At 46.0% G+C, this 20,497-nt stretch overlaps 1 protein-coding gene across 4 annotated transcripts in view; it reads right to left on the minus strand.

Moving 5' to 3' along the window:
* Positions 1–20,497, minus strand: part of rbm24a (RNA binding motif protein 24a) — a 52,152-nt gene that overhangs the window by 1,504 nt on the left and 30,151 nt on the right. For all 4 annotated transcript variants that reach the window (XM_072705448.1, XM_072705449.1, XM_072705450.1 and 1 more), the window contains 9 exons: positions 20,096–20,173; positions 9,597–9,740; positions 8,184–8,269; positions 7,859–7,964; positions 1,794–1,980; positions 1,408–1,586; positions 1,107–1,230; positions 257–339; positions 5–145 (listed from right to left, as the gene is read on the minus strand). In XM_072705448.1, the coding sequence (XP_072561549.1) occupies positions 5–145; positions 257–339; positions 1,107–1,230; positions 1,408–1,586; positions 1,794–1,980; positions 7,859–7,964; positions 8,184–8,269; positions 9,597–9,740; positions 20,096–20,173 (1,128 nt within the window). The remainder of the gene's footprint in view (positions 1–4; positions 146–256; positions 340–1,106; positions 1,231–1,407; positions 1,587–1,793; positions 1,981–7,858; positions 7,965–8,183; positions 8,270–9,596; positions 9,741–20,095; positions 20,174–20,497) is intronic.

Consider the following 20,497-nt stretch of genomic DNA (forward strand, 5'->3'; position numbering starts at 1 on the left):
TTACATAGTCCTCTCCCTGTGGGATCAGGATGTTCATCTCGGAGCTTTTGGCACTGACGATCTCGCAGTCCAGCGCGTCCGTGCTCAGGTACACCTGGCAGCCCTCTGTCTTGTTGATGGATATGGTGGGTACTTTGCCCATCACCTGAGTGGCGGAGAAACAAACTAATGGGGCTTAACACTGAAAGGACGGCTACTGAACGCGGCTCGGGATCCCGCACGACGTTGTTTTTGGAAACTATGACAGCAGATGGACCTGTAGCTGGATGTCTCTGGAATTGATGACCTCAGCGATGCCGACCACGTTGTCAAACACCAAGCCGAGCTTTCTGCAGTTATCTTGAGAAAGAAAGGTTTAAGAAAGTTATTATAGTTGGAAATTCTTTTAAAAAAAAAAAAAAAAAAACTAGGGGCAGAGTTGCAGCCTGGGGTCCTTGTGGCAATTTATCAGAAGAGGGAAATGCTACTCTTACATTTCAAATATACTGCTGTTTTTTTGCTTACCTATTTTAATGTTCCATAGAGAAATTCTATGAAAATCTATAGTTCCTACATAAAATTGCCCCAGGAAGGGTTTTACAAAGCTTTAGATTACAGTCGGCACTGATTCAACCAACCACAATTTGAAAATATTGCAATTCCAGATAGTTTCAAAAAGCAAAACTAGAATTTACTGAATGCCGAGTACCATGCTGAATCCACGCAAATGAAGTGATGTATATGTGGAGAGAGAACAAATGAATGTACTGAACATGTACATTTTGTCTTGTCATTATTCTCTAAACAATATGGTATAACAACTGTGTACGTAGCATTTACATTATACTAGGTATGAGTAATATAGCGATGATGTAAGGTACACGGTAGGATGTGCATAGGTTATATGCAAATACTGTGCCATGTTATATAAGGGACTTGAGCATCTGTGGATTTTGGTATCAGCAGGGGCCCTGAAGCCAGTCCCCATAATACTGAGGGCTGACTGCACATATAGTCATAAAAGCTAAACGGGTAAAATGATTCTGTAGGACGTGTCCTGTGTGCTCTTTGCGCCCTCTGCTGGCTGTTTCTGGAAGTTAAATAGGGCACCAGGCCCAGGGGCTCACCCACAATGATGGAGTTGACCTTCCCCTTGACCTGCAGCGTGGAGTTGCTGCAGCTGAAGATGTACACCACCTGTCGGAGCTCGGTGTCTGAGATCACCAGGTCGTGGGCCTGGTTCTGGTGCTCCTGCGGGTCACATGACACAGACAGACACGCGTGTGCATCGCTGCGGTCAGCTCACTCAGAGTCCGACGTACTCACAGTCGGGAACAGCTCTGTCATGGACGCTGCCATGATTAACCAGCTGACTGCTTGGGTCTAGACCACCTGATTGACAGTAACTATGGAAACTGAGCCACTTACCACTCTCCACTTCTTTCCCTCCAGCTCCAGTACTGGGCAGTGTGTTTGCTGGGGGGCCACCTGGGGGCCAGCCAAGCCAGGAACCCGGGTCTTGGTTGGAGAGGTGGCCGGAACTGCGCCCTGGGAGCGCAGGCCTGGGTTCTTGTGGGTCTTCTGGCTGTCGGAGATGTGCTTTAAGCCTTGGGGAGGCCAAAGTGATAAAGAAGCAAAACAGAGTGTATCTGGGGGGCTGTTTGCTGGGGAGAAACAGGGCTCAGCACCAAGAAATAATGCAGGATTTTGTTGGCTTCCCTTAAAAATTTCTATTCACTTCCAGAGGTAGTGAGTGACGACTTAAGTAAAGGAAGTAATGACAGGCTGCTCTCTTCTGACACCCATGGGCTGACCTTTAGTGATGGCTTCCCCCTGGTTGAGCTGTGCAAACAGGGCTGAATGCAAGGCTGCCGGGTCATCCGCTTTGGGCCCCGCGTCCGTGAAGACTGGGGGAGGTCCAGGAGGGGGGGGTGGTGGAGGAGGAGGCGGACAGGGACCCTCAAGGGGGGCAGGCGGGACAGAGGAGGGGGCAGTCGGATCCTGTAGACGGAAATCAATCAAAATTTATTTTAAAGACCAATTTGTAGGGACAGCCTTAGGCAGAATGAACAGCCAACCAGGAACTTTTCTGTGATGCAGCTGTATTCATCCTCACCAGCAGAGGGAGACAAACAGCACAGAGCATTTAATGGCACTTTTCATTATTTACAACCAAATGCATTAAATGCTCATCCTAGTATAAATGCTATTGATGAAGAATTTTATTACACTAGTAATATTTATACACCAACTTCACAATAAGTTTTTCACAAAGCTGGGCTACATTAGCTATAACCCGCATAACAATACATTAATCACGCCTTTGCCTCCACAATCACCACTATCCAAAGACCTTTGCTGACATGCTTCAAACATGTAAAGAATCAAAATAATAGGCATTCTAAGTATAATTTTCCTCTCCATGCAAAAGAACATTTTTCTGAATGCTTTTCTTCACAAACCATAAAATTGAACTGGAACACGTGGAAGTCGATTACAGAAGTTGGGCTGATTTACATTTGTGGTGGGGGGAGGGGTGTCCCCACAAGGCTACTTTTCAGGGTTGCCCAAAATGCCCCTACAAGGTTAGGAGAACACGCCCACTGACACTCGATGGTCCAGCATCCATTTCTGGGGATTTCCTATTGGCTCCTGGACTGCAGCTCTATTTTTCAGCTTTTTTACAGCTAATGGGTTGTTTACAGCATGTGTGCACGCATGAGGGCATTATGTTCTGCGCCCTGTCACCCCTGGCCCCCAAAACCCTTGATATATAGGCTAGTCTGGTGTCAGCTGTTACGCTTCTGACCCCCTGTCCTTGGTAGCCCCATCCATGTGCTCCTGCCCTCCCCCCAGAACTCTTGTGCAGCTAATTAACACATCGCCATGAGACAGCTGCTGATGGTAACGTGGAGGACCTCCAGTGAGGTCCAGCTGCGGCAGACAGCTGAGCGGCACGGGGTCTCTGGCTCCGTGGGGGAGGGGTGGAGTGTAGACCCCGGTATCTAGCCGTTAGCATTGCTTTGGAGAGGTGGTAACTACAGAAGCCCTGAGTCACGACTGCCCCACTGATCCATCAGGACGTCCAATTAATGGGTAATTTACACATTGGTTGCTCAAAAAAATTAAAAAATGCTAATGCATTCAATTCAATTCCTAATTATTTAAATACTTAATTTATAGCAGAGAAGCAGATGAGACGCACACAATGTTTCTGTCCGTGTGTGTGTGTGTGTGTGTGTGTGTGTGTGTGTGTGTGGAGGGGGGTCAGCAGGTGTGTGGCCAGGGACACTGAGCTTTTTGTCTGGATGTTTCTTCAGCCGAAGCTCCACGCGACGCCAAGGACCTTCAGCAGCACCTGTTCACGCCACGCGCCCACTCAGCCCAGCCCTGAAAGCCCCACCCCAGCTGACACACGCCGGCTGTCTCCTCTCGGATTTCCCTCTGGAGGGGGCGGAGCCTGCTGGAGCACGCTCAGTCTATCCGTCTGGAAACTAAGAGTGCAGAGTTCTGTGAAACTTCACACAGTATTGTGTTCGGGGATCTACAACACGGGGGCTCTCAGACAACCAAATATACTATTACAGGAAATACTGCCTTGTGTTGTTTTTTTGCTACTTTATCCACCTAAACTACCTCCTACAAAATGTCTATTTAATTCATGTTTCTCGGGGACATGGTAAAGAATTAGTGAATGAGAATATAAGATTACACTGAGTGAGCAGAATATAAATTCACACTGACTGAGCAGAGTACAAATTGGCAATGAAGAGTATAAAATCACATAGGCAGAGGACAGTACAAAATCACACTTAACAGTGTACAAATTCATACTGCCAGTGAAGAGTATAAAATCACACTGACAGAGCAGAGTATAAGTTCACGCTGTCTGAGCAGAGCATAAATTCACACTGCCAGAGGAGAGTATAAAATGACACTAACATGGCTGAGTATATAATCACACTGAGTGAGCAGAATATAAAATCACACTAACAAGGCAGAGTATATAATCACACTGAGTGAGCAGAATATAAAATCACACTAACAAGGCAGAGTATATAATCACACTGATTGAGCAGAATATAAAATCACGCTAACAAGGCAGAGTATATAATCACACTGATTGAGCAGAATATAAAATCACGCTAACAAGGCAGAGTATATAATCACACTGATTGAGCAGAATATAAAATCACGCTAACAAGGCAGAGTATATAATCACACTGATTGAGCAGAATATAAAATCACGCTAACAAGGCAGAGTATATAATCACACTGATTGAGCAGAATATAAAATCACGCTAACAAGGCAGAGTATATAATCACACTGATTGAGCAGAATATAAAATCACGCTAACAAGGCAGAGTATATAATCACACTGATTGAGCAGAATATAAAATCACGCTAACAAGGCAGAGTATATAATCACACTGAGTGAGCCACCTTGGGGCTGCTGGCTTCTTCAACAGAGGGAAGCACGGTTACTGACAGAGGAACATGTCAGAGCTCTACGTGGCACGCTGACATAGATCGCCGCCACCAGTAGGTATTGTCACCCCGCCTAGCTGGTGATTAACAATACCAAAAGTCAGACGAGGCTCCTGAGGACAGAGTCCAAGTACTACACCAACATTTTAATGTAAACACATAATGTCCCCCTGTTTTATAATTACATATTCTTGCAGCCATTTATTTATTTCCATTGGTGGCTCCATGGGTAGTGCTGTGGTCTCACCCTACCTTGGCTGTGAGTTTGATTCCCACGCCTGGTTTCCCGGTGTGGAGCTGCCACAGTCTCCCTTTGTCCTCATGGGGCCCCACCTGCCACCCCGAAGCATGTGCTTAGCTGATCTGGTGCCTCTAAACTGCTCGTTGTGTGTGTGTGTGTGTGTGTGTGTGTGTGTGCTCACAATGGACTGGCATGACCCTGGATAAGCCATTATGGGAGATAGATGGATAATAGTGTACAGTCATGCGTTGCTAAACAGATCTGAGTAATGTGTTGTTAAGCAATTTTATGGTTATGCCGACATCATAGAGTGAACTTACACAAACCTAGGTGATATAGTGTACTACAGCCTAGGCTATAGTAAATGTTTCTTCTTATAAGCAGAAACAGTACACTCTAAAATAACGATTAAAAGTACAGTACAATAAATACATAAACCAGTAAGATAGTTGTTTATTAACATTACCAAGTATTATGTACTGTACATTATTGTATATGCTATATTTTTACAAGACTGGCAGTGCAGCAGGTTTGTTTACACCAGCATTACCACAGACATTTCAGTAATGTGTTGCACTGCAACGTTACAATGGCTATGACATCAGTAGGCCATGGGGATTTTTCAGCTCCATTAAATTCTAATAGAACCACCGTTGTAAATGCGGTCCGTCATTGACAAAAATGTCATTATGCAACGCTGGCCTGTATTACAAACCAAAAACTACATGAATGAAAAGGGTTTTGCCTGTTTGCTTAATTAGCCTGTCTTTTAAAGAGAGCCCACACAGTGATGTCATTGCTGCCTTTGGAGTCAAAGCATCTCCTGTAAGACTCCTGTAGGACTCAAGGACTCAAGTTGTGTTACGTTGAAGAGAGTCAGATCCCTATAGCTTTTTTTCTCATTACAGCCTTTATTTCAGATCATCCTGGCTGATCTGTGTGTATCTCTCACAATGACAGAAATGATTCCTTGGAACCTGGATATGCAGTTGTGTAGAGTTATATCTCTGCTATCAATGAGATGATCAATTTGTCCCTGAAAAAACGCTAGAAATAATTATTCTCTCAGTAGTGAAACAGAAAGAGGTTCTACTATAATTCACAGACAGTTAGTAAATGTTTTATAAAGAACAGTGCTGCTCAGTGAATAGTGGCTTTTTGAGCAGAGCCTTAAACCTCCAGAGTTCGATTGCTGCCAGGTTTGTGTGGTTTTCTCCTATAGTCCTAAATCATGCCTGTGAGTGTGTGCCGTGTCCTGGGCTGGCAGCCTGTCCAGGGTGTGCCCTGTGGTACCTGGGACCAGCTGGAGGCTTGCTGCATGAGGACACACTTCAGGCCTCCAGGGGGGGCCGTCAGCATAACCCTGACAATGATACGGAGCAGAGCAGCGGACAGACGTAGCGTCTGACTCCAGAACCGCCTGAAGGCTGCACCCTTGACATAAATAAATGAGCACCAAGAAACATCATCCTCTCTGCCTGCCAGGCGGCTTGCAGCTGTCACAGAGCCGCCCAGACGGCCACGTTTACCTGCCTGAAAAGCTGCACCCAGACGGCCCAATCTGCGTGCTACAATGGCCACTTTGTACAGGGCTCTTCATCGCTGTAACTCAGGGCCCATGTCACAACAATTACAGCAGACAGTGGCTTCTTGTTTTGAGAGTCGCGTGGGTTCGGGGTCGTTACCCATGTCTATAGGTCGTGGGTTCAAATCCTGTGGTCGGCAGAGTAATATCACCACTTCTGGACATTAGTTCCCTAAACTGCCTCAAGCGCTAAATGTAGGCTGACTCTGACCTCTGACCCCAAGCTTTCTTAACTTGGTCATCACTTAGGACTAAAACATCTGCTAAATAAATAAGTGGGAACACGTGGTTCCCCTCCAGGCAGACGTCCCCCCAGGCAGACCGTCCCTCCAAGCAGACCGTCCCCCGAGGCAGACCACCCCTCCAGGCAGACCATTCCCCTAAGCAGACTGTCCCCCGAGGCAGACCACCCCTCCAGGCAGACCATTCCCCTAAGCAGACTGTCCCCCGAGGCAGACCACCTCGCCAGGCAGACTGTCTTTCCAAGCAGACTGTTAATTCCAGTAGTTAATCCATTTGAGTGGATTTCCTGTTTCCTGCATGAGTACTTTTTGATTTACCCTGAACTGTACACTGAACTAGAATCGACCTTCCGCATGGCAGGGGTTAGGGGCACAGCCCACCCGATCCCCTTGGTGAGTGAAGCGAGCATGTGAGCAGACAAAGCAAAATGAAAAATATACGATATACGCAAGATACAAAGATCACTGAGAGATCATAGTGAGATATCACAGGAGAGGCTGCCGTGAACCGGCATGGTGTCCTCCAAACCAGCACTGTTCATACCAGCATTTGATGGGTTACTAAACTTTTTGTGTGTTGTCTGCTGGCCTGTGGCTTTCACTAGACTCCTAAACTCCCAAAAAATTCCCAATTACTTCTTAGGCTGTCTCCACAATATATTGAAACCACGATGAGGACAGTCATGATGCAGATGGATCGACTGTATTTAAACTTCATTTAGTAATCTTGCAGGTAGAAAACGAAATCGAACAGAGAGGGTTACTTACATAGTTAGCCTCTGTTAGCACAGCTCAGTAATAACAAACATTAACACAAAGTATCATGCTGATGGTTAGTTTACATACTCAGCTTCTACTCAGCAGCTGTGTTTTGCGGTAATATTAACCAGGGTAATCTGACGGTGGGGTTAAATCGTAACTGCATGGGCGTCTGATAGTTAACGGCAGCCATAACCCCAAACAGAAGACAGATGAGGTGAACTGCTGTGGTGAAATTGATCATCTTGGGAGGAGACTAGAGGTGGCCGTGGGATTACAGAAACAACACTGTGCTGTGTCACTGGTTTTACTGGGAAAACATACTCGCATTTCCTACAGATCCATTACAATGACAGCTATTCGGCTGATGGGTATGTCAGCGAGAGGCCACATTAGGAAGGAATGCAAGTGGCATTAAACTTTAACTATTACAACTGCAACCATGGGGACAGGAAGGGAAGATTCCTAACTGTCCCTCAGTAACACGGTCATTTCCTTAGCTGTAAATCCTGAGGACAGAGGGATCATGGGAAATGCTTGGGGTAACCATGATTTGGACTCACGTTCTTACTCCAGACCAGGCCCGTGGTGTAGTGCTGCTTAATGTAGCTCTGCAGCTCGGTCCAGATGCTCAGGTATGACCGCACCCAGTCCACGTGCCGCTTGTCCCTGAAGAGAGCGAATGGAGGGGGGGCAGGTCAAGAAGATGGAGGAGGACGGAGACAGAAACAAGCTAAGGGTGTTGAGTTCCCAGAATGCATCCCCCTGCAGAGCAGCCACCTGCTCCTATCTGCTGGAGAGCCTGGCTCTTATAACCCTCCCTCTTACTGCTGATGGTCACCGGAGGTCCTAAGAGCATCGCAGAGAAGAGAGAAACGCGCCACTCACGAGTCCTTATAGCTCTTGAGGACCCTGTTGGTGTAGAAAGTGGCTGCATCGGTCATCTCCTTCACATAGGGTCCTGGCTTCTGTCCCTGTGGGGGGAGGCGGTCAGTATGGATACTGTTTGCACGGTGCGCTATGTCTATATGACACTGGGTGGGGTGGGGGGGGGGGGGGGGGTTCACACAAGTATCAGGTTAGACTAATGAGAATCACCAGAGACAGCAAGTAAGAAGAAACAGCCTCCGTGCTGAACTGGCTTTCCGGAGACTTCCAGGAGAACTTGCCTGAAATTACAGGGCTTTTTTGCGACAGGAGAAGCTTAATCATTAATTGCATTTGACCATGGTTAGAAAAGCTGTCGCCATAAGAGATATTAATGACCCCATCCCTGTGTGTATGAAGGTAAGCGCCTTTGTAATTCCTCGGTGTTTATGCCAGGCGAGTCTGCATTAACTTCAACAGAACATAAAATAAGGGTCTTATCTCAATATTATCTACTGTTAGCCCAACTCCTGTTGCGAAGAAATCCTGCTTTGTGTGGATTAGGTGTCATTAATATCAGATATTATAAAAACATAAGCATCCAAAGGGACATTAAAGACTGGTATGTATACGACTGGGATCTTATGGCATATTCCCGCCTTAAAAATGAATCATGTAATATCAGGGTCGGGAGACAAGATTAGGAAAACAGCATACAGTTGCTGAATATTTTGCAGTGCAGCGCAGTCTCCATGGTAAAGGGCACTGTTGTACTGCAGTAAGCAGTGAGACACTGCATATAAATTACAGCAGCACAGCCAAGCCCTGGTCCTCAAGGCCCAACCCTCTGTTTCATCCAGCTCTGCCCTTTATTAATTAGGCTTTAATCAGCTGTGGCTCAAATTAGAAATTGAACAAATTTTAATTAAGATCATGTTATGAATGCATTACCTGAAGACTAGTATTAAAGCAAATCATTGTTGGGAATAACTAATGACAGAAAAGCAATTATACAGCAGTGAGCAAAAGCCTCAAGCAGCCAAAGGAAATGTTTAAAACGATTTATCTGTGTAGTATGTGTATATTTGCTCAGAAACAAAAACCATTTAATAAGATCGGCAAATTAAAAGTAACACAAAAAAACAAACTAGACTTCCTTCTGTTGTCCGAAACGTTACTGATGCTATGCTGGATGCTATAACATCTTCTGATGCCAAACCTCTCGTCAGGGGCACCCCAGCCATTCCATGGATACGCTAAGTTTCAACACCAGCTCAATGAATTAACTAACCTAATTAGTAAGAGTAAGTAAGAGCAGAGTTAGCGGAGAACCTGCCAGGAGCATGTTTGGGAATCACTGGGCTGCAGGGCTTCACGTGCTGGGTGTGGAGCAGGCGGAGGCCGTCTGCTGGAGCCACACGCCGTCGCACTCACCACTGCCACCCAGCCCAAGGCTGGGATGCTCTCGCTGACCGCCGACAGGTGGTTGAACATGCTGCTGCCGCGGTTCTTCTCACGGAAGTTCTGGATCTCCTGGATGTTGTCTGATATGGGCTTCAGTAGGTCCATGAGCTCTGACTGGGGGGTGGGGGGGGGTGAAGGGAGAACAGTGAAATAACAGGGTGTGAGGTGAGAGCCAGGCAGGCCGCAGTCTGACACAGATCCCCCCCCCCACCCAATTCTGTGAAGTGTGCAGGGATGATGGCCCTCATTCTGGGATTCTGGGAAAGTATTAACGGCTCCAGTATCAGCTGGGATGCTATCTGTGAGCAGGCAGCCCTCCACTGCCCGTCCCACAGCACAGCCCTCACACAGGGAGACCCCCTTCCTTGTAAGGCGCTGTGCTGATTCACTGTTTACACCTCAGCTGGAGAGCACCCTTCCCCCCCCCCCCCCCCCAGGCATGTGACTGCTTCTGCTCGCTTTGCTGCTAATTGCACAATCTGCCTCAGGTTTCCTGTGCCGTTCCTTAGAGGGGACAGAAACATTACAGGTCCAGGGGAAAGGCCCTTTCATGTCTGTCCTGCTAAAAACCACAGGGCTCTCCTCCAGATTCTCCACAATGTCCGACCATTGTTAACATTCTCACTTAGGAAACAAACCTTATTTGAAATTTCAGACCTGAAAGACAAGTGGCAGGAACAACTGCTGGTTCTACTTGGTTACTGCTGTCCCTCGATTCTACTCACACAACGTCACCCATGCAAAGACAAGGACCAACACTCTAAGGCTGTAGGACCATCACCCTAAGACTGTAGGACCATCACCCTAAGACTGTAGGAATATCACCTCAAGGCTGTAGGACCATCACCCCAAGGCTGTAGGAATATCACCTTAAGGCTGTAGGACCATCACCCCAAGGCTGTAGGAATATCACCTTAAGGCTGTAGGACCATCACCCTAAGGCTGTAGGAACATCACCCTAAGGCTGTAGGACCATCACCCCAAGGCTGTGGGATCATCATCCCAAGGCTGTAGGAACATCATGCAAATGCTGTAGGACCATCACCCCAAGGCTGTAGGACCATCACCCTAAGGCTGTAGGAACATCACCCCAAGGCTGTAGGACCATCACCCCAAGCCTGTAGGAACATCACCCCAAGGCGGTAGGACCATCACCTCAAGGCAGTAGGACCATCAGGTTAAAGCTTCAGGATCATCCAAGAGCATTTCAGGGATTTCAAAAAATACACTTCAATATTTATCATCACCTGTCCACAGATTTGCACAATTTAAGGTCAAAGACAACATATGGCACATAATTTCATGCTGTTTATACCATAAATCGACATCATGACCCAGAGCATCGAGAGCGGTGGATGGACCTTGTTGGCAAAACCAGCAAAGGGGATGGGACACAGCATGAACGTTTAAACAGAATTGGGGGACCTGGAAGAGCATGAGAGATTGAACGTCCTCTCAGTCTCAGGCACAGCAGGCCTCTGACTTGCCGAGGGGGACACTGTCTCTGTGTGTGACTAACAGAGAGCCGGCCTGTGTGTCAGTCTGCCACACAAATGGCTTCCTGGAGTTCAGCCCAATCAACAGCACATGATTTTTATTGCCAGGGTGAAGAGGCCTCTGTCCCCGGGCTGTTACATCCTGTCCCAAACCGATAATTCTGAAACTGAGCAGTAACACACACACCGGAAGATGTAGAGCCCCCGAGGGTTAGGGTAATAAATTGCTCAGGTTTTTTATTAGATCATCCTACAGCCAACAACGATTAAACAATATTTTACATGGATCAAAAAAAACAACTTTTTAAACTAAATTAGTAAAGTGACCCCTTCACATTTGCAAATTTGATATTCACGGTCTTGGTTGTTGGTAAGTTGGCCATGAACAATTAAACAGAAATATCTCTGGAGCTTACCGAAAGACCATAGAAAGTCACAGACGACGTGTACGCCAAAAACAATACTTGAATCACATCAAATGAATTAATATATCAATATTAGTGTTACATAATAGCTGTTGGTGTAAGTGTATACTAGGTCTTTAATATTAAAAGTCTTGGCTTTGGTTTGCTGTGCATCTTTGTCTCGGTAAGCCTGGCTCATCTGCTAGCTGTCTTTGTGACGGTGGAATCTCACGTTTCTCGCTGTTTCTATTAAACTTTTCAGAAAAGTTAATTTTGCAGCCATTAATTTTGCATTTTTTTAAACGGGTTCAAAACATTGTGCTCCCAGTGTGTACAGAAGTAGCTTTGTGCATACAGGGTTTGTATACTATATGAAAATCATTCAGGTTAGCAGACTGTTATGGGTTGAGATTAGGGGTGCCCAAGTATTATTTGAAAAATTTCACATTCAAGGGGATCTTTCGCCCCTAACCCTCGCAAGTTTGAAGGGGTTACAGTAATAAAGGAGATGTTTTTCTATTTTTTGAATCTGCTCATAGATTGTATCTCTTAACCAGTTTGGATAAACATGTGACATTCTAGTTCCAGTTTTGTTTGACCAGAGAAATTATTCTCTTGTCAGTTTCGAAATATAACTATAGTCAAGGCCAAAAGTTTTGAGAATGACACAAATATCGATCTTCACAAAGTCTGCCGCCTCAGGTTTTTTGAATGGTAATTTGCATTTACTCCAGAGTGTTATGGAGAGTGATCAGATGAATTGTAATTAATTGCAAAGTCCCTCTTTGCCATGAAAATGAACTTAATCCCAAAAAACCCATTTCCACTGCATTTCAGCCCTGCCACAAAAGGGCCTGCGAATTGCAGAGGTCTTGAAAAAGAAGGGCCAACACTGTTGGAAGAAGGGCCAACACGGCATCAAGGCCTTGACCTTCACAGGGAGATGCATCTCATGCTGGATTTTTGGGTTAGCAAGATTAACTTGTTGGAATAAAGGTAGCCTAGGATAAATGTAAGTGAACAAAGATTAAAAAAAATTGGGTTACCTTATATCTGACAAGTTACTGTATCTAGATAACCAACAAATCTCACTTCATGATACAGGCCCTTGCCCAGATAGAGACAATAACATATTGCAAATCAGGAGAGGGTCACAGCGCTGCATTAACAACTGGAAACAGATGTTGATATCCAGTATGCTGGTGAGTCCTCTTTCAGGGTCAAAGGGGAACAAAAAATCTTCCAGAGAAATGACTCAAAAATGTAAAATTCCACAAAGTGAGGAGAAAAATGCAGACCTGTGTTTGGATGCTGCATTTGGATAGACATGGGCTAGAGTACAAAAAAAGTTAATCAGAGCCCCAAACAGATTCTCCAGTAAAGACAGAGAGGTGGAGGGAATTTAATTACAGTCACAGAGAGTTACTGTATCTAGATAACCAACAAATCTCACTTCATGATACAGTACAGGCCCCTCAGAATCTCATACAATACTGTGTACTATGCACTTCACAGAGCAGCACAGCACAACAGAAAGAGGAGAGGGAGGCCCTGGTGCACAACTGGGCGAGAGGATAGATATATTAGAGTTTGTAGTTTGAGAAACGGACGCCTCGTAGGTCTTCAACTGGCAGCTTCATTAAATAGTACCTGAAAAAGTCCAGTCTCAATGTCCACAGTAAAGAGGCAACTCCAGGATGCTGGCCTTCTAGGCACAATTGTATAGAAAAAGATAAAAAGAAAAAGAAAAGACTGACATGGGCAAATGAACACAGACACTGGACAGGGGAAGATTGGGAAAAAGTGCCATGGATAGATGAATGTAAGTTTGAGGTGTTCGGATAACAAAGAAGAACGTTTGTAAGACACAGAAATGAAAAGACGCTGGAGGAGGGCTTGATGACATCTGTGAAGCATGGTGGAGGCGATGGGATGGGGCTGCTTTGGTGATGGTAAAGTGGGAGATTTGTACAGGGTCAAAGGGATCTTGAAGAAGGAAGGCTATCGCTCCATTTTGCAAGGCCAGGCAACACCTTTAATTGGAGCCAGTTTGTCCTACAACAGGACAATGACCCAAAAACAGCTCCAAATTACTTAGGAGAGAAGCAGTCATCTGATATTCTGTGTGTAATGGAGTGGCCAACACAGTCAGCGGGTCTCAGCTCTACTGAGCTGTTTGGGAGCAGCTTGGCTAAATGGCATGTAAGAGGTGCCCAATAAGCCAATCCAACCTGTGGGAGGTGTTTCAGGAAGCACGGGGTGCAGATTACCAACAAACGGACATCTAGAATGCCCAAGTTCCACAAGGCAAATGGAGAACTCTTTGACACTCTAAGTTTGAAGAACACAATTATTATTTTAATTTCTAACTTTGTCAATGGCCATGTCCAGGTATTCCCTGGATGGCTCCATCACCCCCCCCCCATCTAATCCCACAATCACCAACCTCTTTCTCTAGCCCCCAACATTAGGCTTTGGCGTGATCTAATCAATACATTTTGCTGAACGGAAAATCTGCAATTAACCAATAATATTACTATAATAATATGCAAGCCTACCTTAGACACTCTTCCCACCCCTCCAAAAAATCTTTATTAAAGGCCTAACTTGTCTTAATCTAATCAGGTTCACCAGATCTGTGCCTATTCTTCAATGTGTTACCACTGACTAGGACTAAGTCCAAATGACACATTGAAATTCTACTACAATAAATTCTGCTGCATAAATATACCACTGTATAACAAAAATATCGTACCACCAAAGTTTACCCTACACACTCTCCCCACCTCTCCAAAAAAGAGACCAACTTTCCCCAGCGATAAATATCCACTAAGTTCCACACAATAAATCATTCTGGGGTGGAGGGGATCAAATAGAGTTATCCTGTTCACAAGGCCAAGCTGTTCCTGATCACTTCCAGATATTCACCCATACAATACGCCTGCATAGATGATCCTTAGAGTTACTTTGTCCAAAAAAACCAAGTCTTTCTCTTCCTTTGCTGCCACAAAGCACTGCTGCTTCTATTTTGGGGCAATATGTCTTGAAAATAAAATCAGTTGTAGATCATCATCCATATAATGTTTTTGAAGCAGTAATAAGATCCATCAAACACCTTTTGACTTATCACACTCACAAGGTCAAATGTCGTCTGCTTTCACCCCTTCCTTTGCTGCCACTAGGGAGTGTTGCCGACATTGGGGTCAATTTGTCTCAAAATTTGATCATGTCCAGTTGTTCACCCATACAATGTGTCTGCAAAGTTTGAAAATAATCCCTCAAATAATTTTTGGGTCAAAATTGCCCTTTTGTTTGCCATCAATCTGTCTCAAAATTTAATCAGCCAGAGAATCTTTCTGTAAAGTCTGAAACAGATCCATCAAATACTTCTCATGCTAATGGCATCAAGTGTCCAAAACTGCTATAACTTTTCTATAATTATGAAGCACTACTTCAGTACTTCAGACTCATGCAGTCTGTCTCGAAATTTAATCAGTTCCAGATCACAAAGAGGGGGCCAGGGAATACAAATATAGCCATAATATACATCATTGTGAGTAACTGGGATTAAAATGCTCATCAGATCAATGCTCTAAGACAACCTTCTAAATTCTAATCCATCTTCTAGCCATTTATCCTGCCTTCATTCTTGGAGGGCCTAGAGTCTATCCCAAGCAGCAGAGGGCACTAGGCTGGGGTGCAGCCTGTGTGGGATGATAGTCCATCGCAGGACACGTACATGGCACAGTTCAGCCAATTAGTCTAGCTGAATGTATTTAGATTACAGGAGGAAACGTGCACGATATGAGGAAACACACAAGCCACAAGGGTGTGAGAGGACATTGCCACCCTCCTAAACGCTAAAAGCATCAAAAATGTGATTAATGGGAGGGAAGTAAATCGTCACACTCTTGCCGTAACAGCGAGGAAGCAGTGAATCACAAAGCCGTGTAGGACAGGGCTCAGGGGGAACCGGGGGGTTTGCTGCCATGTGCAGTATTTATCAGGGCAAAACGGCTTTTACTTATCAGCCGACACCCCAGACGACATACTCGTAGCTATAGGGATAGTCCCGAAAAAGTGAAAGACAGACAGGGACAGCCCAGGATAACCAGAGCCAGACAGGGATAGCCTGAGATAACCAGAGACAGACAGAGACAGCCCAAGGTAACCAGAGACAGACAGGGATAGCCTGAGATAACCAGAGACAGACAGAGACAGCCCAGGATAACCAGAGCCAGACAGGGATAGCCTGAGATAACCAGAGACAGACAGAGACAGCCCAAGGTAACCAGAGACAGACAGGGATAGCCTGAGATAACCAGAGCCAGACAGGGATAGCCTGAGATAACCAGAGCCAGACAGGGATAGCCCAGGATAACCAGAGCCAGACAGGGATAGCCTGAGATAACCAGAGACAGACAGAGACAGCCCAAGGTAACCAGAGACAGACAGGGATAGCCTGAGATAACCAGAGACAGACAGAGACAGCCCAGGATAACCAGAGCCAGACAGGGATAGCCTGAGATAACCAGAGCCAGACAGGGATAGCCTGAGATAACCAGAGCCAGACAGGGATAGCCCAGGATAACCAGAGCCAGACAGGGATAGCCTGAAATAACCAGAGCCAGACAGGGATAGCCTGAGATAACCAGAGACAGACAGAGACAGCCCAAGGTAACCAGAGACAGACAGGGATAGCCTGAGATAACCAGAGACATACAGAGACAGCCCAGGATAACCAGAGCCAGACAGGGATAGCCTGAGATAACCAGAGACATACAGAGACAGCCCAGGATAACCAGAGCCAGACAGGGATAGCCTGAGATAACCAGAGCCAGACAGGGATAGCCCAGGATAACCAGAGCCAGACAGGGATAGCCCAGGATAACCAGAGCCAGACAGGGATAGCCTGAGATATCCAGAGACAGACAGAGACAGCATGAGATATCCAGAGACAGACAGAGACAGCCTAGGATAACCAGAGCCAGACTGGGATAGCCCAGGATAACCAGAGCCAGACAGGGATAGCCTGAGATAACCAGAGCCAGACAGGGATAGCCTGAGATAACCAGAGACAGCCCAGGATAACCAGAGCCAGACAGGGATAGCCCAGGATAACCAGAGCCAGACAGGGATAACCTGAGATATCCAGAGACAGACAGGGATAGCCCAGGATAACCAACTGATAATTGCAAGAATCCGAACTGATCTCTATTCTGCTAAGTATGTATTTTATATACACAGTTTTTAAAATATTTCGGTTGCATGTATATACACAATCAGAATATCAGAATTGCTAGTAACTCAGCTGTAAGGTGCAGAGTTTTAATTGGTCTGTGATTTCAGGCCGTTCTGTCCCCTGGCTCCAAAGATGAAAATAGCCCCGTTATCTCAGTGCTGCGAGAAGGCAGGGATGAAACTTAGAAAGTTACTCAGTATCCGTATAACGAAGGGAAAAGCAGAGATCCATGAGGGGGAGGCGTTTGGGACAAAGGCAGGATCTCGCTCGTCCACAACACGACATAAACATGGCTGGCTGTGATGTCAGAGGATAGCGGCTGGTTGGCTCCAGAGTGGGGGTTGGGGGGGGGTCTATCGGAGGGGCAGGGAACAGCTGCAGCGCAGACACACAAACACTCACACACATGCAAATATAGAACATGGCCATAAAAAGGCATGGATCCCAGCAGCGGCCTGCCAGAGCCAGAGGATCCTCCCAGCGGCCTGCAGCTCTGCACGGCGGCCGCTGTTATTGCGGCTTCTGCTGGAAGAGACAGAGCAGCTGGAAAGACAGCATCCTGTATGCACTCTGTGTGTGTGTGCGTGTGTGCGTGTGTGTGCGTGTGTGTGTGTGTGAAAGATAGAGGAAGTAACCTGCAGAGGAAGCGCTTCAACAGCCACCCGTTTATCTACAGTGAAGCTCAGACATGCAAACTTCTGCCCAGGTATGAAGGGGCCGTGTGTCCAGCACTGAAGGGTGACTCCTCCTGCTCCACCCCCCCCCCCCCCCCCCCCCCCCATTTGGTTTGGCTGTGCATCAATCATGCACTCGGAGCCACAAAAGCAGAGCGTCCCCCCGTACCTGCCCCTTGTGATCCAATGGCCACAGTTGGGCCCAACGCCAGCTGGGGCTCTAACACGACCATATCCTAGGGCTGGGCTTAATGTTAAATGGGGCAGGCTGGTTATAGTCTGTACAGAGCAGCAGTCACGGGTCATAAACTGGAGACGAAAGGGCTTTCGGCAAATACCAAGGAATCTAGAGTCTGGTGTTAAAGAGGCTTGCGGGTTAGTGCTAAGGGGTCTTTGGGTTTAGCGCTATGGGGTCTTTGGGTTAGTGCTATGGAGTCTTTGGTTTAGTGCAAAGGGGTCTTTGGGTTTAACACTATGGGGACTTTGGGTTTAGCAATAAGGGGTCTTTGGGTTTAGCGCTATGGGGTCTTTGGGTTAGTGCTATGGAGTCTTTGGTTTAGTGCAAAGGGGTCTTTGGGTTTAGCACTATGGGGACTTTGGGTTTAGCAATAAGGGGTCTTTGGGTTTAGCAATAAGGGGTCTTTGGGTTTAGCGTGTTCACTCGACTCCTTGACTCCTGCCCCTATTTCTCTGGTCCGTGCCCATGCGTTCATGACATTATACACATCCAATTCTTACATCGCTAGTCAGCTATATTAAAATAAGGCTTTTTCTTACTTTCAATTCTGTACGAACATTATAGAATAGGGGTGAAAGTTTTGCTAAAATATTGTTACTCTGTTACTCTCTCATAGGAGAAACAGCTTAGCAAGCTTTGCAATTTTGAGTATTATTCCTTTTATAGATTCTAATAGGTTTAAAGATCAGTTTAAAGTTTACCTCTGCTGCTTTTGTATGAGCGCTGCATACATTCTCTGAGACAATTATAATCACTTTTTACTTTTTAATAAGAACATATCGCTAGGAGATAAAACACACTATATGCCTGCTGTAGGCCTATTAGTTTATTCAACAAAATACTTTTTAATTTCTTGTCATGCCATCTACATCTTTTTGTTGTATATGTTCTTATAACCAAATTGCATTTTTTTTTTGCTTCATTTATCATTATTTTCTGACTTCTCAACTGTTTTCAAGGTGGTGTTTGTATTGTGTTTCAGAGGCAGGCTATTTGTAGTCCCACCCCAAAGTACCAAAGAAGTACCCCAGGTACCAAAAGTACCGTACCTGGTGTGGTGTAAAAGCACCCTAAGATGACATGGGGTCCTTGTGTTTGGTAATAGGAGGTCCCTGGCCAGACACTAAGGGGATTGTGGAGATTCTTTGGCCAGTGGGTCATCAGCACTATCAGTCTGTACCTTCTGACAATCTGAATGACAAATCTCCATCTTACACACTGCTTTCTTTTGCTTGAGTTTGCTGTCCGGTTTCCCTTACATGTCCCTGTCCCACCTTCTATCCCGTCACCCTGCAGGCCAGCACACGCAGATTCGCCGATACCCCACACCCCAACATGCCGTCCCCCTCTGCTCTCCACTGTCTGCATCTCTAAGCGTTAAATCGCTTCCCTTTGGGCTTAGGGCTTTGTTCCCACCAGTCTGTCAAGCTATACGAAATCCTAAAGCTAGCAGGGTGACATCACGTTAACCCCCGCTGCCCCGTGGCTGAATGCATGGGGAATGTGCTGCATTGGCGCTCTTTGGGTGAGGGATAATCCCACAGCAGCTGGCCCCACGGGCTGGAAACATTACTGCGCTGGATGGTAGATCAATCAGCTTTCTCTGAAGGCTTTCACACTGGTCACGCAGACAGTGATTCACGTACACAGCGATTTATGCACACGGAGATTCGTGCACACGGAGATTCGTGCACACGGAGATTCGTGCACACAACGTTGGCCTACAGCTCCTGGCTGTTGATATTTTAGTGATTCAATTCAAAAGGGACAAATTTTAGACCCCGGAATATCTAGGTCAGCTCAGTCCTTATCCAAAAAAGGCACTCAGCAATATCATTCAAATCTGGGGCAACTAATTTTGCTCAGCTCTGGCTCAGATTGCAAAGTTTATTACTGCGATTGTTTTTATTGGCCAGTTTTAAGAGAAAAGAGGAGTCACGTGAAATCAGCTTTACGGCATGTGAAGGACGGAAAACAGGCAGGGGGGGGTGGGGGGTGGGAAGTGAAGCAGGACGGAGCAGAAGGATGAACCAGGGGACTGGAATGTCTCAGCTGGCAGTTCTGCTGGCAAACTACCGTGTGATTCATACCAGGCCAGAGCTACATGCTACTGTGGCTAAACCGTAAATCATTGAAGCTGTAAGAAATAATGCAACAGCAAAATGCAACAGCGCTGGACTGAGGTGCATGTTTGCTACACACACACACACAGCTACATCTATGGAGGATATCCCATTGACTATTAATACAATAAATAAATCTTAAATAAACCATACAAAACTCTGCGAAAACTGCCAAGACATTTGGGACTTTTTGTGTGGTTTTTGTAGAGTCATCCCCGCTGATTTTCAGACATGGCTGCCGACGTTTTTCCCCTCAGATGAATAGGAGGAGCAGACTCAGACAGCCACCTACCTGAGCAGGCTCCTGATGTGTGCTGCTGATCTTCAGGAAGTTCCTCTGCACCTGCAGAGCGCGGCTCACCATCTCCGCCTGCAGCGAGGAGACCCAAAGGTCAAAGGTCACACCCTCACTATACTCAACAGTACAAGTAAACACAACTTTTAAAACTGTTACTTAAACATGTTATATATACAGTATCCAGTCCTCATGTATGCTTATTTGCAGTGGAGGACAAATTGACATATTGAACAAAGACATTTTAAGAGCCGTGTGTCAGTCCCCGCACACCCCCACCCAGAAGACAGTGAGACCCACAGAAACAGTGAGCTGTCCCGTGTTACTACCGCTAATGCTACGCCTTGCTTTTATCAATCAAGTTCAGACGCCTTTTTTGGCACTCCTGGCCCAACAGTG

This window comes from Paramormyrops kingsleyae, chromosome 23 (assembly GCF_048594095.1).
Source record: "Paramormyrops kingsleyae isolate MSU_618 chromosome 23, PKINGS_0.4, whole genome shotgun sequence".
Lineage (NCBI taxonomy): Eukaryota > Metazoa > Chordata > Actinopteri > Osteoglossiformes > Mormyridae > Paramormyrops > Paramormyrops kingsleyae.